At 39.8% G+C, this 27209-nt stretch overlaps 1 protein-coding gene across 1 annotated transcript in view; it reads right to left on the bottom strand.

Annotated features, from left to right (window-relative positions):
* Positions 1–27209, bottom strand: part of LOC124608554 (RNA helicase aquarius) — a 339510-nt gene that overhangs the window by 33324 nt on the left and 278977 nt on the right. Inside the window, exons 20-22 of the mRNA XM_047139996.1 lie at positions 25796–25920; positions 24796–24956; positions 1724–1991 (exon numbers count right to left, since the gene is read on the bottom strand). Coding sequence (XP_046995952.1) covers positions 1724–1991; positions 24796–24956; positions 25796–25920 — 554 coding nt within the window. The remainder of the gene's footprint in view (positions 1–1723; positions 1992–24795; positions 24957–25795; positions 25921–27209) is intronic.

Genomic DNA, 27209 nt, shown 5'->3' with positions numbered 1-27209 from the left:
ACCAGGTTGCCTCTCCCATCATGCGCTGCTGCTTGCTGTCTGGCCTTCACAGCAGAGATTGTGATCAGGTGTCTGTGAATTGTGTGTGTGTGTGTGTGTGTGTGTGTGTGTGTGTGTGGTCTATTTCTGCCGGAGGCCTTGTCGGCCGAAAGCTCACTTTCTGATGGTGTTTTTGTTGTACCTATCTCGGACTCAGCATCTCCACTATATGGTGAGTAGCTACTACCCTTTTCATAACACTGTTACATTCCATCCCGGATTTGTCATTGTTCGATATCGAATTTTTGTTCAGGTTTGGACAGAGGTCTCTGTCTGTCACCAATGTCGAGAAAATTGATCCGATGTAGCACACTCATTTGCAATTGCGCAGTCCAGCGTTAAAGCCAGAATGAAAAATCCAAACATTCCTCACAGTTATGAATGGTTTGAGATACAGAAACGATATTTTGGCAAATGACAGCACTCAAAGAGGGGAGTATTTTGCCATACGGTTATTATGCAGAACTTCATTATCTACCATCTTATTCACCTAACTACTGACTCTTTTGACCAAAGAGTGTACTTTTTAAGAGCTAGTGATAGCTGGTGAAACAAGAAATGCTGTGGGTTGTGAAACAACATAAATGAAGACATTACACATTTACTCATATACCAGTGATATTTTTTTCTCAGTTCCTGACTTAATAAACCACTGTTTCAGAATTTTCTCACAACTGAGTCTAAACAACATGTCAGTGAGATAACACCGTGTAAACTCCAATGTGTTTTGGCAGGAAAAGCAAATTTTAACGTATCAACAAGAGAAATGTACGTTTTACTCAAAATTCATCACTCATGATGCCTCTCTGAAAGTTACAAATGATTAACAAGCCAGGCGAAAATAAATTGCAGCTTTTGTTGAATTTTCAGTGGAATTCCATTTAGATGCCAACCAAAGCAGATGCGCCAGCAGAAATTTTTGAATGGTCACCATGCAAGTTTGGATGTGGAGGGGCTCAAAAAATGTGAGATAGGCTTCAGTTCAGAATGGCACTTCCCTCCAGCTCTCAGCACCTGCCCACAACCCCCCACCCTCCCCCACACTCTCTATACACATACCCCACCGACTGTGCATCTACCGGCCACAATTATTACAATTATTCTGTGGGCATTCTATCATATTCATCAATAGTGTAACATCATTACAGCAATGGCTATCATTTATAATTTCACAGTAATGAATAACGAGGGAAATCAATCAACTGCAAAATACTGGAATTGTTTCATAATGGAGACTAACAATTGCAACACAAAACTGAAAATATACAAGATTCACATCTTGCACAGCGGTTTCATATGCATGAGTCATAGCAGAAAGATCTACAATCATAAGTGACTTCACTGCACTTAATTTGCAAATTTTGCCTGACCAATCATAAAAATTACAGTGTGAAGTGAAGTTTGCATTTGCAGTAAATTTGTAATACTCAGCTTTGTTGTCACTCATAAAACATAATGATTTGGTCATAAAACTCAACATGCCGAACTAATCATCTCATTTAGGATATTCTGTCACTACTGCTTCCCTTTTACCTAGAAATACGTGATATCTTCAAATACTTCGAAGCAAACACTTAATTCAAAGAATCTTTGCATTGTGTGTCTTGTTCTTTGGATAAAAGATACAGTATCTATCATTTACTCACTAATTCAGATTTTAAAGGGTAGCAATGCATGGGGATACCTGGGTCTTGCTCGTCCCTGGCCATCTAAATCGACAGTTGGCACTCCAAGACGAACAATCCGTGTAAAAAGTGACTGCTCCATATTTGAATACTTCTGGAATGCCATGTTCTTTATTACAGGAGGCAGCTGATGATGATCACCAATCATAATCCAACGTTTCAATCTGCTATATCCATCCTGAGGATTTTGCAGCAACAATGGAATAAATGTTTCAATTTCAAGAATCTGGGCAGATTCTTCCATTAATATGTTATCATACTTGAAACCTGTAATTAAAAATATGACACAATAATCTAACTGGAAAAATTTTATCTTTGAGTTCTCCTACAATGATGACAAAAAACCATCCATTATGACATGAAAACAGAAACCATGCAAAGAATAACTCTGCCCATCAGAAATTTACTTTATGGAAATACAATAGATAGACGATTAATAAATGTCTTTCCTTTATAACTAATATTAGGAGCTATAGTTGTCTTGGCTGTAAATGAACCTGCAATCATATTCTGCTTGCAAGGCAACTCTTTCCAATACAGCATAATTTTATGCACTTTTTTCCCAATAACTGCTTTCTGTTCAGTATATTTCCTATGTATGTCAGTAAATGAGCACAGAACAAAGTACATTGTTTTTAAGAACATCTCTGACAGATGTCTTAAAAGAGAGAAAAACAATCTCACATATTAAAATATACATTTCTGGCAAAAGTTTTTATAATTTTGCAACATTCTAAACATCCATAGTGTTGCAATATATAACCTGTATTTTTTATGCGTGTACAGTCATAAATTACACACATTTTTCCCTCCCCTCATTTGACCAATAATCTATTAAGTGAAGACTGGACATCAATAACATGTTAAATGCCAAAATTAAAAAAAAAAAAGTTGCGTTAGACAAAAAAGTGTCATCACCAACAATCTAAAAAGTGGGCTAAAAGTCACATCCATTGATAGTGATAGCGTATTGGCTTGAGAGATGGCATGAGAGAGATGTGCTGGCTTGCTGATGAGCTCAAGTGCCACCAGTTTTTTACAGTTCATTGTGAGTGGTGTTTATGACAACAACAATGCTGAGTTATACCCTTTTTCTTCTGATTAAAGTGTGTTCATTGTGCTTAAATTTGTTGTTTTCAGTTGCATTTTTTAACAGACTACTGTAACGACAATGAAATTAAACAGTGGTATGAACAACAAGAGGAAAAATGGAGAATAATTCCAGGGTGAAAAGAAACATCATAGAAGTGAAGGTAAACCTTATGCAAACGATTAAAAGAGTTCATGGGACTAAAAAACGGAGCCTGAAGAAGAGTTGTGTACAAATGTCTATTTCTAACATTCAATGCTATTACCTAAAACTTGATTAAAGGAATTTTTGCCAATGAAAGAGTTATGAATTCCTTTTTAATCTGCATGATGAGAGAATCTATGTCCTCCTTTTCTTCTTGTTAAGTTGCAGTGTGTTTGTGTCCCACTTAAACAAACAAGAGACCTTTTCCACAAGATCTACACCCTCATTGTGAATAAAAACTCCTTTCTGGTGGATCTCATTGTTATTCCTCCCATAAAAATGAAGTGTCATAGTATGACGACTTAAAGGATGGCAGTTGGGAAGGTAAAGTTTCTTGTTTGTTGCCAGATGGAAAGGGTGATAATGTACTGGTTGTAGGAATACTGTTATGCACTTTTCTCTCCTGTAAGGCATCATGGGCAGTATGACGATGTAAAGAACAACAGATGGGAAGCTACACTTTGTTATTTGTTGCCACATGTAAAGGGTGATATTGTACAGGTCTACTGGAACACTTATAGGCACGTTTTTGCAATAACCAAAACAGAATCGAATCTGTTGAGTCAGACAAAAAAAAGTGAAGCAGTGTTCACAGAACAGGCACATAGCATGTTCTGTGTTTTTCTACGTTAAATACTATTTTTTATTCATAAGGGGAAAAGATATTTAAAAAAATCAATAGCAATATAAATCTTATTTCAGACAATAAATTAAAAATTTGATTCTGGTTTTTCTTTCACAAAAAAAAAAAAAAAAAAAAAAAAAATTAACTGACTCAGGTCAGGTTTATGGCACTTAGCCATTATCGATGCTCAGTCTTCAAATCTGACCTTGTAAGTTCTGCACTGTTCACATCTATAAACATATGTTGAAACAATCGATGTTGTCTTGTTGGCTGAACGAATTGATCTGCTCCATTTAGGAAAGTGTGATAGGTGTTAAAGGAACACTTATGCAAGTTGACTGATTATTAATACAGATATAATATTTCCAGTAAAGTGCTACCGCTACATAACATCCTATCATAACAACAAAATATCGCCACCTCTCTTGCATTTTATTAAAATTAATTCCACATTCATCAACATGCATGAAATTTAAGAATTGGAATAGAAACAGATGTGGCAGCTGTTTATGAAACTAGGTATAAACACATACATATAGTCACAGAGAGTGCACGTTACCTCAGTCTACTTCACACTATACTCATAGCCACCAATATTAGGTATTTGACATCCACTATTGGTTGAATGTCTTCTCCGGTTTCTCCAACAGTCATTACGCTTTTTAACTATATACATCCTCGTTCCTCCAGCATATTTTTGTAATGTCATCTGTCCACCTTAAATTAGATGGTCTTACTGGGCTTTTCATATCCCTTGAAATACATGACTGAATTTCCTTCACCCATCTACCATCCATCATCTGGCTATATACACCCTGTCCATTTCCACTTCACTTTCTTCAGTCATAATAATGTATGTATCCCTGTTTCTCTCCCAGCAGTTCACAACATTAATTTCTCTAATGCTCACTAAATGAGCCTTAGTTTTGGAACAGTTTTCACATTAAAAGCCATTGCTTCATGAATGCAGGTTGATACTGGTTAATACACATTAATTACAAATTTCCATTAGAGACTCATCACAGAAACTAACATACTGAGTCTATGACATAATTTTAATTGAAATATTTTCTTTATGATGTGTCTAACAACATTAATTTAGTGTTATTACTGATTTTCAAGCTAGCTCTATAACTTCCCGAATTAGTTGTTGAAGTTTACACACGTGCTAGAAGCAAGCAGAACAATGTCAACACCAATATGGAGGTGGCTCATATATGTTCTATTAAACCACAACACTTTTTTAGTTTTTCAATTTAAGGATGTGAAGACATCCTCTAGGATTATGGAGGATAAATTTTGTGATGCAGAATATTCTAACTTAACTCCTCATTCAACTTTGAATTTCTCATTATCTTGATGAAATTTGATAGAAGCTCTTACATAATCAAACAATGGAAATCCAAGATAGAATGAAAACAATATGAAAAGGATAGAATGTTATTCATCACACAGAGGATGCATTGAGTCACAAAGGAAAAAACTGCTAAATATTTGAACTTACAGCCAATAAGTCCTTCCTCCAAAGTAGAAAACCTGCATACATTTACACATGCAAAATTCACACAAGTATGGCTACTGTTCTGGTCAGTGGGATTCCAGTTTATTGTCCGAAAGGTTAAATGTTTTGCAGTGTTTTTTTAACCTTTAACACTGTGTACAGGGCTATTACAAATGATTGAAGTGATTTCATAAATTCACTGTAGCTCCATTCATTGACATATGGTCACGACACACTACAGATATGTAGAAAAACTCATAAAGTTTTGTTCAGATGAAGCCGCACTTCAGGTTTCTGCCACCAGAGCGCTCGAGAGCGCAGTGAGACAAAATCGCGACAGGAGCCGAGAAAGCGTATGTCGTGCTTGAAATGCACTCACATCAGCCAGTCATAACAGTGCAACGACACTTCAGGACGAAGTTCAACAAAGATCCACCAACTGCTAACTCCATTCGGCGATGGTATGCGCAGTTTAAAGCTTCTGGATGCCTCTGTAAGGGGAAATCAACGGGTCGGCCTGCAGTAAGCGAAGAAACGGTTGAACGCGTGCGGGCAAGTTTCACGCGTAGCCCGCGGAAACCGACGAATAAAGCAAGCAGGGAGCTAAACGTACCACAGCCGACGGTTTGGAAAATCTTACGGAAAAGGCTAAAGCAGAAGCCTTACCGTTTACAATTGCTACAAGCCCTGACACCCGATGACAAAGTCAAATGCTTTGAATTTTCGGCGCGGTTGCAACAGCTCATGGAAGAGGATGCATTCAGTGCGAAACTTGTTTTCAGTGATGAAGCAACATTTTTTCTTAATGGTGAAGTGAACAGACACAATGTGCGAATCTGGGTGGTAGAGAATCCTCACGCATTCGTGCAGCAAATTCGCAATTCACCAAAAGTTAACGTGTTTTGTGCAATATCACAGTTTAAAGTTTACGGCCCCTTTTTCTTCTGCGAATAAAACGTTACAGGACACGTGTATCTGGACATACTGGAAAATTGGCTCATGCCACAACTGGAGACCGACAGCGCCGACTTCATCTTTCAACAGGATGGTGCTCCATAGCACTTCCATCATGATGTTCGGCATTTCTTAAACAGGAGATTGGAAAACCGATGGATAGGTCGTGGTGGAGATCACGATCAGCAATTCATGTCATGGCCTCCATGCTCTCCCGACTTAACCCCATGCGATTTCTTTCTGTGGGGTTATGTGAAAGATTCAGTGTTTAAACCTCCTCTACCAAGAAACGTGCCAGAACTGCGAGCTCGCATCAACGATGCTTTCGAACTCATTGATGGGGACATGCTGCGCCGAGTGTGGGAGGAGCTTGATTATCGGCTTGATGTCTGCCGAATCACTAAAGGGGGCACATATCGGACATTTGTGAAAGCCTAAAAAAACTTTTTGAGTTTTTGTATGTGTGTGCAAAAGCATTGTGAAAATATCTCAAATAATAAAGTTATTGTAGAGCTGTGAAATCGCTTCAATCATTTGTAATAACCCTGTATATATGATTCAATATACTAAAACAGGTTTAATCAATGACTTGTTTCCCATGAGCTGTTAGTACATATTTTGTTGAAACCGAGTAAAAAGCTTCATCAAATTCCTGTCTAAGAATTCTAGATTTAGTATAATTCATAATAATTATCACACTGCATGATTTCTGAAAGCTTGACAATTATGACATGGAGAGACCTGCAACAACTGAATTATTACAATTACTTTTATTGTAGTCTATTGCCACACTTTTTGCACAATAACAACTAGCTACAAAACATTTTCAAATCAACAGTGATTGACAGGGAAGAGAGGGATGTCAGAGAAAAGAGTATAGTTACAGGGACAGGGGTACAGGTGGGTATTGGACACAGGTAGTAGAGATTTGAGCCAAAGTGTGTTGTGGGATCACAGGATGTATTGTAAGAATAGTTTCTATCTATGGAATTCACAGAAACTGGTATTGGCAGGAAAAGGTTGAGGGAGGAAGGGTTCCAGATGGCATAAGCTGTGAAGAAGACACTGAAGTGTGCTCAGCAGCATATTCTGCCACTTGGTGATGAACTCTGGTGCTGGTTACAGTTTGACGTGGCCACTCGTTTGGTGGAAAGCTGGTTGGTGATCACATCATAAAAGACTATGCAACAGGTATAACAGAGTTGGTATGACTAGTCAGCCATAAAAAGACAATGCAGAAGTTAGTGAGTTGGTACAATATGAATGCTTTCACTGGTGGCTCTACCTTTGATGAGACAGGATATACCTGTGACTAGATTGGAAGAGGATGTGCTGTGTGAGCGCATAGGAGAGGCAAAGCATGGGGAAGTAGGTATGGTGTGAGTGAGTAGCTGGATTTTTCATGTATAATGTAGGCAGTAGAATAGCACTTTGAGAGAGGTGGAAGATGTGTTCCTCATTTCACAGTACAATTATAGGTAGTCGAAGCTCTACTGGAGAATGTGGTTAATTTATTGCAGTCCAGGTGATATCAGCTGACTAGATGGTGTTCCTCTACAGACAGTTCATGGTGGTGTCATTAGGGAATTATTGACATGTATGTATCATTCCAGAACAGGGCAAGGCGGTGTACGAGGGCTGTCTAAAAGTATCCGACCTTTGGCCAGAAAAAATATTTCGAATACATGACGGGCTTCAAAGTAGTCCCTTTGTGCTTGCACACACATAGCCCACCAATCCTTCCACTGCTGGAAACATCTCTGGAAGTCTTCTTTCGGAATGGTGTTCAGCTCTCTCATCGCGTCCCGCATTATCTCTTCTCTACTCTCAAAACGGGGTCCTTTCAGTGGCGTCTTCAATTTTGGAAACAGCCAGAAGTCACAAGGAGCCATGTCTGGAGAGTAGGGAGGTTGGCAAATAGCTGTAATTCCATGTTCAGCCAAGAAATTTTGGATCAAGTGGGACAAATGCGCAGGGGCATTGTCATGATGCAGTTGCCAGTTTTTCACCGTACACATGTCTGGGCTTTTGCACCAAACTGTCGCTAGAGTACATCTTGATGGTAACCCCTTTGTCACTGTTTGTCCTTCCGCTGCATATTCGTGATGCACAATTCCATAGACATCAAAGAAGATATCAGCATCACCTTGATTTTGCTTTGCTGCACTTTCTTCGGCCTTGGAGACTTGGGATGCTTCCATTGCAATGACTGTCTTTTTGTTTCTGGGTTGTACCCATACACCCATGACTCATCTCCAGTTATCACAGTGTTCACAAACCCAGGATAAATGTTGGTGGTATCCAAAAGGTCCTGTGCAACTTCAAAACAGAGGTCTTTTTGTTCCAGCGCCAACAACTTGGGCGCGAATTTCATAGGCACTCGGTGCATGTTCAAATCATCACACAAAATTGCATGTGCAGAACCTTTACTCACTCCAACCTCTGGGGCAATCTCCCGCACAGTCAAACGATGATCTGCCATCACCAAATTTTGCACCCTCTCAACAACAGCTGCACTTTGAGCAGCTTGGGGCTTGCCAGAATGCTGGTCACTCTCCGTTGATGTGTGGCCATTTTTGAATCAGTTGAACCACTCCTTAATTTGTGTTACAGCCATCGCATCTTCTCCAAACACCTGCTGAATTTTACGAATTGTTTCGCTTTGAGAATCACCAAGCTTTTGACAAAATTTGATGCAGTATCTTTACAACAAACACCCTTTGTGCCTATGTTGAAGGCCGCTGTACATTTACTTTATTATTTAATCTCTATTCAGAGTATGTCTTACAATTACATTGACATACGCACACCTTTTATACATTACCGAGTCTGTAACGACAGTACAAGGAAAAGAGGACATGAGAATGAAGTGTATTCTTTCTCTGTGCACCCAGTTTTTGTTTGATAGCACACATGTGTCTTCTCATGGTGAGAGTGAAATAAACAAGAATATAACTATTTTGTTGTACTGAATGAACTTTGTACGTTTTTTGTCTGAGGCACAGACTACAGCATCTTGCTCTCTTCACAGTATCACAAAACACATCTTAGTTACAAGCCATTTGATCTCAATAGTCATTTCACCCTACCAGTGCTACTTTACAACACCACGATCGTGCACTCAATTTCCGTACAAAGTCATGGCTAGCCTCATTCCACTTCAGTAAGAGACAACAAGTGACCACAGTGCCCCCATTCTCAAACCCATCACACTTGTTGAAATACAGCGGGAAGGAAGGAAACTGGTATATTGCTGACATAACAGTAGTGTCTTCATTTCTAGTGCATGCAACCATCAACTTTAGGCTTTTGCTCCGTTTCTGACCTATGGTAACCACACTCAAGTTCAAATCCGAAAGCAGGTTTGTCAATGAAGTACATATCTAGAACTGAAAGCACATTTATTATGAAAACCAACGAATAGCCATAATAGAACTGAACTCCTGGATGGAGAGTTATCCTATTTACACCAACATCAGATATTCTGGAACAGTGATATTTATGCATACATTGAATATTCCAGAATATACAAAAAATTCCAAACATAAGATACTTCAAGAACTTACCAGAAATGATAAATATTAGGTAAGAAACAACTGCTGATGGCCAAGTTTGAATTGATGACTCGCAACACACCAGCTAGTGATGCTAACCACCAAGCTACATTGCATGCACCACAGCTCATGGTATTGCTCACTCTCCTGGTGAGACAGTGACCCATGTTTCAGAAGTTGTCACTTGAGCTGACGACAGTACCCTGGCTACAGATCTTGTCAATGAAGCAATGTTGCCACTTACTCATCACTATAATGAGCAACGCAGGTAGTTCCTCCCATTGAAGCTTCGCAATTATGTTCAGTTTCCTTGAACCGCCCATCGTCGGTTTGCACCTCTGGATTGTAGAAGGGTTTCTTATGGATGATATGGATGGTATCTCTGTGCTTTGTTTTCTTGACAAAGGGTTGTAGTCCTTAACTTCATATATGCTGTCTGACAACCGATACAGCCCAATTTAGAGTTTTTGTAACTTTTTCAACAGTCCCACTTTCCGCTCATGTGCAAAAATCCATATCAAATCAACTGAACTGCATTTCACTGATGGGAACTTGGCATTATAGTGCTCTTAATCTTCTCCTGGGTGGTCATGATACATATGCTAATGAGCTACCTTGCTTCTTCATTCATGGTGATGAGTCTTTTCATGAAGTCATGCTGAGTATTGTCCGACTGAAACAAGAACAGAGAATACATTGTCATTTCACTCTCACACCTTTCTTTCGGCTCCACAGTCGTGAAATCTGTAATGTCTACCTTCACTGCATTATATGTGAATTTCGTGACTGGCAATATTATATCCTTATATCACAATCCCTCTGTCTGACATCAATGTACATCAAGATCAAATCTACCAACATCTTATTAAACTGTTCTACGATGCCACTTGTCTGTGTGGGTGGTAGGCAGTTGCTATCCATTGGCTAAAGCTACAACATGAAATTATCTGAAACTAGTCTTATCTGGAAAACTTCTACAAAATCGGAGATCGTCAGACAGGGTGCTCCATACTTCAGGATGACTTCCAGAACGAATTTTGCATTTCTGCAGTTTCGACAGTGTGCAACATTTTGGTGGCAGCATAGCGGGTGAGGTAGTCAGAGCAGACTATTATCCATTGATTCACATTTGTCAATTTTGGGAATCTCCCCAAGAAGTCAATTCCATTTCAGTGGAATAGCCCTGCTGCAGGCAGGAATCCTTGGAGGTAACTGCAGCATGTGCTTCTGTTGTTGGCATTCCTTACAGTGACTCACAAAATGTCTAACAGATCATTAGAAATCTGACCAGTGATGCCTGCATCTCATTTAGTCTAAAGTCTTCACAAAGCCAATGTGACCAAATGTTGGAGCCAGTATTGCTGGCCGCAGATGAGGTGGGTTGATGACAACCATTTACACTGCATCGGACCACAGTTCCTCTTGTACAATGTTCTATTTATTAATTAGAAGTCTCATTTGGTCAGCTCCTCATTCTTTAAGGCTTCTATGGTTTCTTCTGTCTGTTCAAGTAGCAATGTCATCCAGTGCAGCAGTAACTGAGATTTAATCTATGTTACTGTGTTCTGCTGAAGGACTCCTTGAAAGGCAGTTGGTGTCCTTGTGTTTACATCTGCCTTTCTATACCACTGAGATGTCGTATTCCTCAAGCCTCAGTGTGCAACCCACCAACTGACCCGACGAATCCTTCAGGCTAGATAGCCAGCAGAGAGAATGGTGGTCCATCATAATGGTAAATGGTTTGCCAAACAAATACCTCTGAAAAGACAACAAAATGCCTTTCTCACACCTTGTTCCAGGAAAATTAGGCATCTCCCTGTGATAGTTCATGCAAGGGACATTCTTTGATGCAGAAGATCTTTATGAATCATGAGTAATATGATAACACTCAGAGAAAAATTCTCACATCATGAATGTGCAGAGCAGTTGGATAATCTGTGACTTCTTTTATTTTCTCCGGATCAGGGGGCAGCAAAGAGTAACTTTTTTGGATTCAAATGGAAGCCTGCAGCTTGAACACACTTCAACATGGTTGTCACACAGCTTAACTATCTGTCAAATGTTTTCGAAAAAATGACAATATCATCCAGATTGCAAAGACATCTCCAATTACGGTGTCGAAGAAAGTTGTCCATCATACAATTGAAAGTGGTTGGAGTGTTACACTGTCCAAACCCAAACAGCATAACTATAAACTCATAGACGCCATCAGGAGTTATCAAGGTAGCATTTTTCCAATCAGGCATGTCAACCTCAATTTGCTTGTAGGACATCAGAATTTCCATAGATGAGAAATACTATGTTCCTTCAAGCACTCTAGAGTATCATCAATGGGCAGACATCTTTCTTTGTGCTTTTGTTCAATTTCTGGTAGTCGACGCAAAAATGCCGTGTATCAGCTTTCTTCTTCACAAGGAACAGAGGAGAGGATCAAGGACTCTCTAAAGGCTCAATGTCGTCATCTCACAGCATCTTCTGCATTTCCTCTTGCATTATCTGTCATTCAGCTGACAATACACTGGCTTATTGGTCGATAATTCTCAGTATTGATATGGTGTTTTGCCATGGACTGCATGTTATCCATGGAGAGTTTTCATCTGTGGCAGACTCACGTCTATACATGATTGCCTCGCCTGGTTTTCCAAAATTCGCCAGCTAGGTGAGCCAACTGGTACCCCTGTACAGAGACAGAGAACCAATTGGGTGTGCTGTGGAGCAACCTTATCCAAGGATATGGCAATTAGCTTTTGATCAAAGGTTGACTTTAACAATGTGAAATTGATTGTCATGAATTAGACTTGTACAGGTTGCTAACAAGCAGCATTATAGTTGTCGAACACTCATCTCCTTACTCTGCAGTGGTGTACAACATAGCCATAGTGTCCACAGCGGAAACATACCATCATGTTGTCATTTGTCCTCCTGATATACAATACTTGGTTCAATATTACTGGCTGCCATACACTGCTGTATCTCTTCTATTACTATGTGGCATATGAGAAAGAGATGTCAGGGTGGTCTTCCACAACTGGCATAGGGACCACATTCAGGAGTTGATCACACCTCTTTCTTCTGCTCTTTTTCTGTCGCCTTTCCTCAATGCACTGGCACCATATGATGAATTCTTCAGTTGTTGTGATATCCTATGACAGCAGAGCTTGGTATGTTTCTTCTGCAACTCCTTTCATCGAACATGATATTGTTTACAGCTTCCATCGTACTCAGGTCGACAATGCTGCAAATGGCCAAAACATTCTGTACATATGACTATGTTGTTTCACCATGACATTAGCCCCTTTTCTTTAATTAGTCTCCTACTAAATGGGCTTCCTGTTGATTGTAGTAAAATGATTTCTTCAATTTGGTCTGGCATTTATCCCAGCGGCTGAGTTTCTCTTTGTCATTTTCAAACCATTGCTGGGCTGTTCCCTCCAAGTAAAAGTACACATTTGCCAAATGCATCACGTCATCCCACATCTTCTATGTGATGACTCAGTCGAATTTATTCAAGGAATTTGATGAATCATGGTCAGCATTCCACAAATATCTGATGGGTTCTTGATGTGCAACTACCTTATTACTACCTTGGAATCTCTTGGTCTCCAGAATATACGGACTTTGGAATGATGTCCTGGTTTTACTCTGGTTTCTGTTCACTTAAGTGATGGCTTTTATTGTGCTAATTGCAGATGTCTTGAAGTTTGCAGCATCTCCATCAAACAACTGGTGGTTGGGTTTAAACTGACGACCTTCAGCACACCACTCAGCAATGATAATCACTATGCTACACTCCATGCACTGCAGATTATGGCAATATTTGCATAGAGAAAGCCTTAGATAGCAAGAGAGACAATGAGATTTATTTTTTTGTATCAAAAATTATGATAGTTCTTCTACAGTCTATAAGTAACAGTCCTATTCCAAATACTTCAGCAGAAAAAACATCACTTTATGCATCATACCTGAATAATGACAATTGAAACCAACAGCTGTATTGTAATACAAATGCCATTTATTCATAACATGCTGCCAGTTTCGACTCGAAAAAGCATTATCTCTATGACCCTGTATGTGGAAACATACGTAGCATGACAGTAAGGTATAATGAGAGAACTGACAACGAAAACCTGTTTGTCACTAAAAAGGGGATAAATCAGATAACGAAAATGTACTATCGGTTCCCATACAAAACAAAACTCAGCATCTAATTTGATGTTTTTATTCCTATTTTATTTATTTTTTAATTCTTAATAATTACATACTCCAATGACATAATGTATCTCAAGAGAGCCTACCCAACCAGTTACACCAGCAAAGCACCCAGAGTCATGTACATCCCTATTCAAAACACCTACTAATACGGAGTGTATTCACAATAAAACAGGAGAACCTAATAACATAAAACCAAATAATTGGAGTAAACAAATGCAACAAAAACCTAATGAACAAACGTTCACTGGATAACACAAACCCACAAAAATAATACCACATACACACTAATTACATCCAATACATAAACAATAAAATCATGAGTGGGCACCCCTCAGGTACATCACATCACTCGAGTATGTAACTGTTTTGAGTGTGTGTGTGATTTTTGTTGCCAATACTCTTATTATGTTTTACTGTCTTGCTATGTGTGTTTCCATATGCAGGGTCCTGAAGACAACACTGTTTCGCGTCACACTGGTAGCATTTTTCTAGTAAACAAAGTTTGAATTTCAATACAGCTGCTGGTTTCAATGGTCATTATTCAAGTATTTCATGTCTGGCCGCTGTCCCACTACCCTCGATGGATTACCAGAGACTTGTTCAACATACAACAGATGCTGTTGATAGTTCTTCAGAATTAAAAAGATCTGAGTGATTGCTGCTAAACTCTTGGGAAAGGAGATAGCTTCAGTAACATGTTTATCGAGAAAAAAATCAACTCTTGTCCATTTACACACTATTTATTTATCTGAGTTTCATACCAAGTATCAAGTGTCTTTCCTGATATTTTTAATACAAGACATAATAATATTTATATTAAATGAAACCAATTAATTATATTCATAAAAGGGTAATAGTTGTCAAAACAGAAAGATATAGAATTTGACAATGTTAACTGACTCATTGGTATTTGATTTCTGGTAGCTGAAGCAAAAAACTAGATGACTGTGATCAAGAGATGTCCTTATGAGTACTACAGCAATGGACAGCTACAGAACTCTACTTGACATGTAGCGTTCACTCCTGGGCAGGTGCAGTACACTTCATGTCAAGTCATTTTAGTCAAATGGAGTTCTATAGCTAGCAATTACTGTGTTTTATAAATATTTTTGTATTTGATTTTTTTGTAGATACCTGACGTTGGTTAAATTCTGAAGCATTCATTCATATGAGCAATAAAGTCATTTCATGTCTGATGTTTACCTTTGCAACTCAGTCAGCCAGAGTGCAGAACTACTGATTATTATAATAAAACAACGGAAAAATCCAGGATGGAATAATGACAATATTGTGAAAAAGGATAGCTACTCATCATATAGTGGATATGTTGAGTCACAGACAAGCACAACAGAATGACTGCTAAACAAGTAAACTTTTGCCCAACAGGTCTTCATCTGAATTAGACAACATACATAACCACATTCACACAAACACAACTCCTGCACGCATGACCACTGTGTCTGGCTGCTAAGGCCAGACTGTGAGAAACAGAGCAAGATTGGAGAAGCAATGTGTTTGGTGGGGTAAGGAGGGGCTGGGGTGGGGTGGGGAGAGGGAGGGATAGCAGGCTGGGGGATGGTAAAGTGCTGCTTGTGGCAGCATACAGGGACAATGTGGGGAGACAGTAGGGCAGCTAGGTGCAGTAGAGAGGTTCCACAGAGGGCAAGGGGGGAGGGGGGCTGGAGGTGGAGGAGAGAAATAAAAAAAACTGTGGGCATGTTGGAGGATCAGAAGGCTATGCAGTACTGGAGTGGGAAGAGGGAAGAGTATAGGCAGGTGAAGGACAGTGACAAATGAAGCTTGAGGCCAGGAGGGTTACGGGAACATAGGATATATTGCAGGGAGAGCTCCTCACTGCGGAATTCAGAAAATCTGGTGCTGGTAGGAAGGATCCAGATGGCACAAGTAAGAAAGCTGTCACTGAAACAAAGAACATTGTCTTGGGCAGTATCTTCAGCAACTGGGTGGTCCAGCTGTTTTTTGGCTACGTTTGTCAGTGGCTAATCATGTAGACAGACAGCTTGTTTGTTGTCATGCCCACACAGCACAGTGGTTGTAGTTTAGCTTGTAGATCACATGACCAGTTCCACAAGTCACCCTGCCTTTGATAGAATAAATTATGCTTGTGACTGGAATGGAGTACGTGGTGGAGGGAAGATGTATGGGACAGGTCTTGCATCTAGGTCTATTACAGGAACTTGAGCCTTGACTCACGGGGTTGAGTCCAGGGGTTGTGGAGGGATGGACGAGGATATTGTGCAGGTTTGGTGGGTGGCAGAAAACCACTGTCGGAAAGGTGGGAAGGATAGTGAGTATGGCATTCCTCATTTCAGGGCACCACAAGAAGTAGTTAAAAACCTGGTGGAGAATGTGATTCAGTTGCTCCAGTCCTGGGTGATACTGAGTCACAAGGAGTTCCTCCATGGCTGAATGGTGGGACTTTGGGAGATGGTGGGTAACTAGAAAGATAAGGCGTGAGAGATCTGTTTCTGTACAAGACTGTGAAGGCCTCAGTGAGACCCTTGGTGTATTCTGTGAGGGACTGCTCGTCCTTATCCCAGCCAGAACCCAGTCCCACATACTGTTCCTTCGTTGTTGCTTGGCTCATGGAATCCCCCCCCCCCCCCCCCCCCCAAAATTGCCTTACCACCAATTACCCATTTCTGGCTGCACCCCACCTTCCACAATTACTTCCATCTGTTCAGATTCTGACAATCCTTAATCTTCACCAACATAGTCCTACAAAACCATATAAATCAGACCCAAACTTCTTTGCTATACTTCCTTTCCATCTGTAAACTTCCTTTGCTTTGCAATCCCAAATTCCTGGATCCCACTTCATGCACTGAAACTCTTGCACTTCAGGAACCTGGGCAGCAAACACAATGCCACCTCAAAAACCTCTCCAACCTTATCACCACCTAGTTCTGCCACAGATTACCACTGGTCACCACCTCTACAACAGCCTCCAAATCTACTCCACAGCCCCTCATAGCTGAAAAACTCTGCCTCATACACCTATTACATTCATCTCTCACTCCCACCACCATACATAATCCAGAACCTAAGCATACCCTAAATAAAGTTATAAACCCTTCTTCCAAAAGTCACAGTCTCACAGAATTATCAGTCCTTTCAAAAGGTCTCACCTTTTGCCCCACTCCCAAATGCAATCGTACTGGACTTGTGAAAGACTTTCTCTCCTTCTCCCAGTCCATACAGTGTAATTACTTTTTGCCACCAAAGCTACCAATCAGACTCAAGCAAAGACCAATGTTGACACTGCCTGACTCAGATCAATTCCCCCCCCCCCCTCCCCCCAATCCAATAGTGATCCACCCCCACTGCCCCCAAATAACCCACTGCTAAATTTCCAGAATTTCTTAACCTCAAACTTTGCCTCATCATCATTCCCCAAATCTCTCAACATGCAGGATAATCTTACATATGCAGAAAGAACTGCAATCCATCACCTAAAAACAGAGCCCGATCTTATAATACTACCTGCTGATAAAGTCTCCATCACTGTTGTTTTGAACCGCAAGGATTATCTGGCAGAAGGACTATGCCAGCTGTCAGACTCATTCACAGTGACCTCATTCCAGAAATCCAGCAGGATCTCCTGTCTCTCCCCTAATCCTTAGGCCCATCCCAGAACCTCTCCCTGGAGTCTCTCTCTCAACCTCATTCCTACCACTCCCTGCATTCCTACCTTCTACATGCTTCCTGAAGTTCATAAACCCAGCCACCCAGAATGCCCTATAGTGACTGTTTACTGTGCCCTTCCCAGAGAGAACCTCTGCTCTTGTAGACCAACACTTTCAGCCTATTACCCACAGCCAACCCTCCAATATAAATGATGCTAACCTTTACCAGACAGTGCCCTGTTTGTCACTACTGATGCTGCCTCCCTTTACACTATCATCTCTAATGCCCATGGCCTTGCCACTATTGAACACTACCTTTCCCAGCACCTGATGGATTCCAAACCTACACCCTCCTTCCTGGTCACCAAGAGTGTCTATTTCTCCATGCACAATTACTTCTCCTTTGAAGGCATCACCTACAAATCTGGGGTATGGCAATGGGCACCCATGTGGCACCATCTTATGCCAACCTATTCTTGGGTCATGTAGAGGAACCCTTCCTAAACACTCAGAATCCCAAACCCCTCACCTGGTTCAGATTCACTGATGATATCTATGTGATCTGGATCAAGGGCGAGGACACCCTATCCACATTCCTCCAGAACCTCAAAACCATCTCCCACATTCGCTTCACTCAGCTCTCATCATCCCAACAAGCCACTTTCCTTGATGTTGACCTCCACCTCGCAGATGGCTTCATCAGTACCTCTGTCCATATCAAACCTACCAACCACCAGCAACACCTACACTTTGACAGCTGCCACCCATACCATACAAAGAAGTCCCTTCCACACAGCATAGCCATCCAAAGCCATCACATTTGTAATAACAAGCAGTTCCTCTCAAAATATACAAAGGGTCTCACTAAAGCTGTAATTACCATCTCAACCTTGTTCAGAAATAGATCTCCTACGCCTTATCTCTCCAGTCACATACCGTTTCCCAAAGTCCCACCATCCAGCCACAGAGGAGCATTCCCCTTGTAGCTCAGAACCACCCAGGACTGGAGCAATTGAATCAAATTCCCCACTATCCTTCCCATCCCTCCCACACTGGTATTCTGCCACCTACTTAAACTACACAATATCCTCATCCATCCCTATACAGCCCCTGCTCCTAACCTCTTACCTCATGGCTCATATCCCTGTAACAGACCTAGATGCAAGACTGTTCCATACATTCTCCTCCCACCACCACCACCACCACCACCACCACCTACTCCAGTCTGGTCACAATTGTCACCCTATCCATCAAAGGCAGAGCTACTTGTGAAACCAGCTGTCTGATCTACAAGCTAAGCTGCAACCACTGTGCTGTGTGCTATGTAGGCATGATAACAAAAAAGCTGTCTGTCTGCTTGACTGGCCACTGACAAACTGTAGCCAAGAAACAGTTGGACCACCCAGTTATTGACCATGCTGCCCAACACAACATTCTTCATTTAAATGACTGCTCCACAGTCTGTGTCATCTGGATCCTTCCTACCAACACCAGCTTTTTCTAATAGCATAAAGAAGAACTTCCCCTCCTGTAACCCTCCTGGCCTCTACCTTCAACAGTCACTGTCCTTCACCTACCTATTCCCCTCTCCCTGTTCCCATCCCTGCACTGCACTGCACAGTCTTCACCAAGCACGCACACACACACACACACACACACACACAAACACACACACACACACACACACACACACACAGTCTTCTTACTTCTCTCCTTTTCTGCACCTCCTCCTTCCCTCCTCCCCCTCCCCTGCCTTCTGTCTAACCTCCCAACTGCACCTGCATGAGACTGGAATAGAAGAGAGAACGGATAGAGGTACTCAAGGTACCCTCTGCCACACACCGTCAGGTGGCTTGCAGAGTATAGATGTAGATGTAGATGTAGCTGCCCTACTCTCTCCCCACCTCATCCCAGTATACTCCCATATGCAGCACTTTATTGTCCCCCAAACCTAACCTGCTATTCCTCCCCTTCCCCACCTTAGCCTCCTCCCACCCCACCACACAAACTACTTCTCCCATCATGCTATGTTGCTCGCAGTCGGTCTCAGCAGCCAGAGACAGTGGTCATGTGTATAGGAGTTGCATTTGCATGGACGTGTGTGTATGTTGTCTAATTCAGAAGAAAGCCTTCTGTCCAAAAGCTTACTTGTTTAGCAGTCTTTTTGTTGTGCCTGTCTGCGATTCAACATCTCTACTACTGGTGAGTAGCAATCTATCTTTTTCAGATTATAATAATGATTGCCTGCCTCCTTCATGACTTTATGTCACATTTATATAACGAAGGTCATTTCAAAAGTCCTGCACTGTGCATCCATGACCATTACAGTGGCATGATCAACATGAAATTCATGTTATTTGTGAGCGAGACTTTAGGTGTGATGGTAGTATATGTTTTTGCCGATTCACGTGGCTGTGTCAGTGACATTCAGTTTTATAATGGAAGCTGGAAGCAAGTCAAGTCAGATCACATATAATAATTAGCATTTCCACATCAAAATCGAATCCTTGTGTGGAAAGAACCCAATGGACATTTACAATGCTTTGAGAGCGGTGTGTGGGAATAGTTTAGCAGATCATAACACAGAATTACAGTGGTCTGCTCATTTCCATGCAGGTCAGGTATGCACTGAGGGCAACTCAAGAAGTGGAAAACCATGAATTTTAACAAATTACACCTCTAAGGTTATGGTTAATGCCATTTTCAGAAAGTATTGATGAAAAACATGTGGAAATTGCTTTTGAGAGGCCCAAATATCTGTCACTCCAGTCTACATAATAATGAATGAAAAGTTAAAGATGAGAAAAGTTGCTGTCTAATGGATTTCACATGATCTGAGTGAAGAGCAGAAGGTAGGTCGCAAGAGAATCACAGAAGAATTGCTCCAACAATATCAAACTGAAAGAGAACAGTTTCTGAAACGAATTGTTGCACTTGATGAAATCCATAAGTGAGATATTGAGCTAGAACTGAAGTCTCACACATCGCAATGGAAATGCTCCAACTCTCCACAGCTGAAAAAATTTGACCACCAACAAAGATGAAACTGATGATGATCCTTCTGTATGACATGAATGGAGTCATAGCTACAGAGTGCCCCAAAAAATGACTGAAAAGGCACATACTATAAGCTGTTTCAGCAAAATGTTTTGCACCCAAAACTTCATCAAAGAAGGTCTGACATGGTTGCAGCTGGTGTCCTTATTTTGTAAGATAATGCAGGCCCACATATTGCCCTTTCAATGAAAGAAATAAATGATAAACACATATGGTAAATACTTCCACACCCACTATACAATCCTAATATGAGCCCATCAGACATTTCATGTATTTCCCAAACTGAAGGAACAACTCCTTGGAAGATATTTTGATACAATTGGTGAACCTTCCAGTGAGGTGACCAGAGTCACTGTACAGCTCAACAATGAAGGTGACCTATACCAAATACAGAAGTTACCAAAACATCAAGAAGATGTCATAAGCAAGAGTGGACATTATATTGAAATCCTGTAAAGACATTTTGTAAACTTAATTATTTTCTTCAGTCCTATATTACAGTGTGTATAAACTCTAAAACAACACCTCATATTTTAAGTCAAGTTGGTAGTTCAGGGAGGCCAAGTTATTATACATCATAGAAGAAAAGCGGGTTAGTTGACAATGAATTAATTTCAATTAAAACTGTTAAGTGAATGATGTAATTCCAAAATATACAAAGCTTCAATTTAATTCTGTAGCCTTAAATGTATGTAGTGTCAAGATAAAGTGTGAATATCTATCCATAAAAAGTGAAATTCGCATGGCACATAGGTCCTGACATTTGGCTGAGATTGCAGGTACTGTCTTATCCAATCACTTCTCCGACATTCTTCTTGGTTTCTTTCTTATGATCAATGGGAGTTGATTAGTCTCTTCCAGAAATGTAATGTTATTGCCAGAAGACATGCCCGCAAACTATGGTTACTTGTGGACCAGCAGACCCGGATTAACACTACTGATGTTGTCACTGCTAACAAAAACTCTTTTTGCAAATAGAGTAGTTAATCTTAAGGGCACAAATCTTTCTCATGATGAAAACTCTTTGTTACAAAAGGGCCCAAATTTCAAATTTCCTATAAGATAGATACTAGTATTATTTAAATAACTGTGGCAGAAGTGGAAGGCTTATGTGTGGTGCTTAACCTCTCACAACTTGTACAGAACACAATTGCTATGTCTACTCGAAAAGCACTTGGTAAACCTGTTCCTACAGGCTAAGGATTTTTAAACTGTAAAACCTAATTAACATCAGCAGATACAAAACTACAAGTGGGCTTAGAATGGTCAGACTCAGTTCAAAGATTTGGGCGAAATGAAAGAGTTAGACTCTTTAGCCTGAAATAAAAACCTTATTTTAGCTTTCAAAATTTTATAACATATAAAATAGCTATGATAGAGAAAAGGTTAATTGTTGGCTTATAAAAGAGGGGAAACATAAGCTAAGACCATTCTAAAATGTAATAAACAATCACAGTGTAGAATGTTTGTTTGTGTTTGTGGATAATGTATAATAATATTTTCTAATACTTGGGTGTGTATTTTGCAAGAATCTTGAATACACAAAAAGTAAATTGACTTCATGACACAATGGTCCACTACAAAGTAGCTGACGGTGAACCAATAATTCACATTCCTATATGTGAGACTGACAAATGTAAGAGGATGGGCAATTTCCTGAGGGATGACATAGCATGTCATCTTTGAACAAGGAAGGTGCTATTTAATTCTGGTCCCAATCTTTCTTCAGGAAATGGTCCTGTAATTAAAGGGATGGCACATAACGATTCTTTGATGGGAATGATTAAGATGTGAGATAGAAAGTGACCCTTAACTTATTTGGAAAACTTAGTTTAAATACCAATATCATTCTGTAGTAGAAAGAAAAGAAAAAGAGTATGATTGGTTATTATTATATTAATTTTGTTTATTTAGCAGGATGAGAATATTTGCGTAAGCGGAAGTGATATGTTATCTTAGACATTACGTAATTAATCTCTGCAGGTGGTTTTTGACAGATGCGACTGTTTTGTTTTGACAACAACTAGCTGTAAGTTCGTTCTGATTATGTATATAGTAATATCAAAACAATAATAATGAATTTACTTGGATTTCAACAATCATTTCATTGTAAACTTTGAATCTTAAACATAGTTTCATTTATTTAGAACTGAAAAATAGTTTGAACTTCAGTTTGTTGATGTGGTCTGGTATTGTGGTTACATGATGTAACACAGCAAATGTGTTTGTTATTTATCCTCAACAAAATGTACCTGAATCTTGCTGCATACAAAGTCTGATATTTGAGAGGTGAAACCAATTTCTCACTGACATAATCATGTTGTTGTTGTTGTGGTTTTCAGTCCTGAGACTGGTTTGATGCAGCTCTCCATGCTACTCTATCCTGTGCAAGCTTCTTCATCTCCCAGTACCTACTGCAACCCACATCCTTCTGAATCTGCTTAGTGTATTCATCTCTTGGTCTCCCTCTACGATTTTTACCCTCCACGCTGCCCTCCAATGCTAAATTTGTGATCCCTTGATGCCTCAAAACATGTCCTACAACCGATCCCTTCTTCGTGTCAAGTTGTGCCACAAACTTCTCTTCTCCCCAATCGTATTCAATACCTCCTCATTAGTTACGTGATCTACCCACCTTATCTTCAGCATTCTTCTGTAGCACCACATTTCGAAAGCTTCTATTCTCTTCTTGTCCAAACTAGTTATCGTCCATGTTTCACTTCCATACATGGCTACACTCCATACAAATATTTTCAGAAACGACTTCCTGACACTTAAATCTATACTCGATGTTAACAAATTTCTCTTCTTCAGAAACGATTTCCTTGCCATTGCCAGTCTACATTTTATATCCCCTCTACTTCGACCATCATCAGTTATTTTACTCCCTAAATAGCAAAATTCCTTTACTACTTTAAGTGTCTCATTTCCTAATCTAATTCCCTCAGCATCACCCGATTTAATTTGACTACATTCCATTATCCTTGTTTTGCTTTTGTTGATGTTCATCTTATATCCTCCTTTCAAGACACTGTCCATTCCATTCAACTGCTCTTCCAAGTCCTTTGCTGTCTCTGACAGAATTACAATGACATCGGCGAACCTCAAAGTTTTTACTTCTTCTCCATGAATTTTAATACCTACTTCGAATTTTTCTTTTGTTTCCTTTACTGCTTGCTCAATATACAGATTGAATAACATCGGGGACAGGCTACAACCCTGTCTCACCCCTTTCCCAACCACTGCTTCCCTTTCATGCCCCTCGACTCTTATAACTGCCATCTGGTTCCTGCACAAATTGTAAATAGCCTTTAGTATTTTGCAGCTGTGACTTATTAAACTGATAGTTCGGTAATTTTCACATCTGTCAACACCTCCCTTCTTTGGGATTGGAATTATTACATTCTTCTTGAAGTCTGAGGGTATTTCGCCTGTCTCATACATCTTGCTCACCAGATGGTAGAGTTTTGTCATGACTGGCTCTCCCAAGGCCATCAGTAGTTCCAATGGAATGTTGTCTACTCCCGGGGCCTTGTTTTGACTCAGGTCTTTCAGTGCTCTGTCAAACTCTTCACGCAGTATCTTATCTCCCATTTCGTCTTCATCTACATCCTCTTCCATTTCCATAATATTGTCCTCAAGTACAGCGCCCTTGTATAAACCCTCTATATACTCCTTCCAACTTTCTGCCTTCCCTTCTTTGCTTAGAACTGGGTTGCCATCTGAGCTCTTGATATTCATACAAGTGGTTCTCTTCTCTCCAAAGGTCTCTTTAATTTTCCTGTAGGCAGTATGTATCTTACCCCTAGTGAGACAAGCCTCTACATCCTTACATCTGTCCTCTAGCCATAATCATGTTAAGTTTCAGATAGTATAAGTCTCAGGTCTTTATCATTGTGCTTCATAACTTGCCAAATAATGGACAATCATTTAATGCCTTGCTCAGAATGAAATAAGTCAATTTTTAATTTGGTGATGCAGTGCTCTTGTTAAATTGGAGAGAACAAACATATACACCTTCAACAAAGCTTATAAAATGTGCTGTTGCACTATCTTGATGCTGCTCACCAATATGATCTGCCTTCGTCTGACTTGCAATTAAAGCAAATGTAAATGAATAGCATTTTAGTCAAAAAAAGCGAGACTACAATATCCATACAGACCAAAGGAAATTTTGTTTAAAGAAATAATACACAGACAAAAGAACAACCAGTCCTCTTTACCTACCAAGATCAACAAGTTCTCTCCGCTTAAGAGCAGCGTGGGTACATGTCATAGCTATCACCTTTGCCTCCTTTACAAGTAGATATTTTGATCTATCCAATCCACTTCTCAACAGCTCAAATGCTCGGAATTCCTCAAGCTGTGTGAAAATCTTTTCTATGTATCTGTAACACAAATGTGCCAATATTGCCATTATATTTAAATAAATACAAAACAGTTTCGTTATACTTATGAACCTCAAGAAAATAACATCGGATTGTTATCTGAATTACATTTTGACAATCAGACCATTTTCAATAAAATAAAACTGAAAAACATAATAATTATTCTGGAGACAAGAAATAAGACAGTATAAATGAAATCAATCTAAATCTTACACTCAATATGCATAGTAAAAACACTTACTGAACAAATTTTAAAATGCTGTTGAACACATTACAGCTGCTGTGCACATTAAATTAAACCAAAACTCTATGTCCTTTGGACATGCACATCAAAAGGAACATTGCCTCATATTTTGGAATAACACAAGCACTGCAGTACTGTATTTATCTACCGACACCACACAAGTGACTTTCAAGTAAAGTGTCTCGCCTGTACAACAATGTACATAATGGATGTACGAGTACAAGTTGCAGCCACATGGTTGATGATGTATGGAAGTTTGGGTCTCGCCATGAGTAGTATTCAGATGGCCAGCTTGGGATATGCAGGAAATTCGGGTTTGAATGCCGGTCTGGCACAATTTTAATTGTCGTCAGTCCATTATACAGCTCATGGTTGTCCATATTTGCAATTGCGAATTCATTTCACGTATTTCATAATGGCTGTAGTCACCACAGTACCTCTTCCTTTGGACATGCATGCACGTTGAAATGAACATTGTGTTTTAATTCTGAATAACACAGGCACTGTAATATCAAACCTATAAAATTGTGTTCAAAACAAGTATTCCTTGTGTGCATGTGTTTGTAGGTATGTGCATCTGTTTTTTTTTTTTTACCTGAAACAACCTTCAGCAATTTCCATGTCTTCCTCATATGATCTTTGTTTGAAAAGAGGTTTTGGTGCATTGTCGAAGAAGCAATGAAAGGGAAATTCATCTTTTATTGTTTTCACAGGAACTATCTGCAGACATAAAAAACAATATAAGTTCACTATCTTGCACTTTCATGTCAACAAGCAAACATTATGTTCAAGCCTCACTCAGATCTCACTAAACAGATTCTAGTTCCCAAATACAAAGAAATATCACTATGATCTGAAAAGACAAACATTCAGTGTATTTACACTTTTGTTGCTTAAAAATTGCACCAGATTTTGAATTGCAAAAATGTCAGACAAATTTCTTCAATAAACTCACTTTCCTAAAATTCAAGAACTAACTACTCTCATCAGTACCAATTTACAACGTACAGTATATCTGAAATGCCAAAGTTTTCTACTTGAAACAATTTCTAAAAGTTTTCAGAAACATAGCAGAACGTCACAATTCATATTTCAAGGCATCAGAGCCTTGGTGAATAACACCTTGAAATACTATCTCATCAATAAAGAGCAGAAGTAAAAATTTGGGAACCTGTGAACTATAAACCGTGAGTATCTGTTTCATAAGCCAGGGGAGATTGTCAACATCATCTTCAAATGTCATCTTCCAAATGTGAAGGTAATAATCAATCAAATCATAGGTGTGTGTTTGTATAACAATAGTACCTACAACAATGGTTTTGTAAAGTATCTGATGTGCTTTTCAATCAAATATTTGCAACAATAGTCATGACACGTTTCACATCCTCTGTGATTTCAAAACTGGCTGATCCAAGCACCACTCATGCAGTAAACAAAGGAAGCCCAGTGAGATTTTATATATCTGCAGCCACTGTAAATATGTCACACTCATATTACATTCTGTGAAGTATTGTTATGTGACTAGGAGAGAGATGCATTAGTGTGAAGGTTAACTCCAAATGTTATGAATAATGAATATAAACTACTCCAACATATACGTGGTGTATACCCTGTTTCCAGGCAACCCCTATATTGACTTCTGAAGTCAAGTGGAGACCCCCCCCCCCCCCTTTTGAGTCATCAGTCTTCTGACTGATTTCATGTGGCCTGCCACGAATCCCTCTCCTGTGCCAACCTCAACTCAGAGTAGTACTTGCAACATACGTCCTCAACTATTTGCTGGGTATATTCCAATCTCTGTCTTCCCCTACAGTTTTTGCCCTCTACAGCTCCCTCTAGTACCATGGAAGTCATTCCCTGATGTTGTAACATATGTCCTATCATCCTATCCCTTCTCCTTGTCTGTGTTTTTCACATATTCCTTTCCTCTCTGATTCTATGCAGAGTGTCCTCATTCCTTACCCCGTCAGCCCACTTAATTTTCAACATTTGTCTGTAGCACTAAATCT

The sequence above is a fragment of the Schistocerca americana genome, chromosome 1, assembly GCF_021461395.2.
Source record: "Schistocerca americana isolate TAMUIC-IGC-003095 chromosome 1, iqSchAmer2.1, whole genome shotgun sequence".
NCBI classification, from domain to species: domain Eukaryota; kingdom Metazoa; phylum Arthropoda; class Insecta; order Orthoptera; family Acrididae; genus Schistocerca; species Schistocerca americana.
This window is presented reverse-complemented; position numbering and strand designations above follow the sequence as displayed.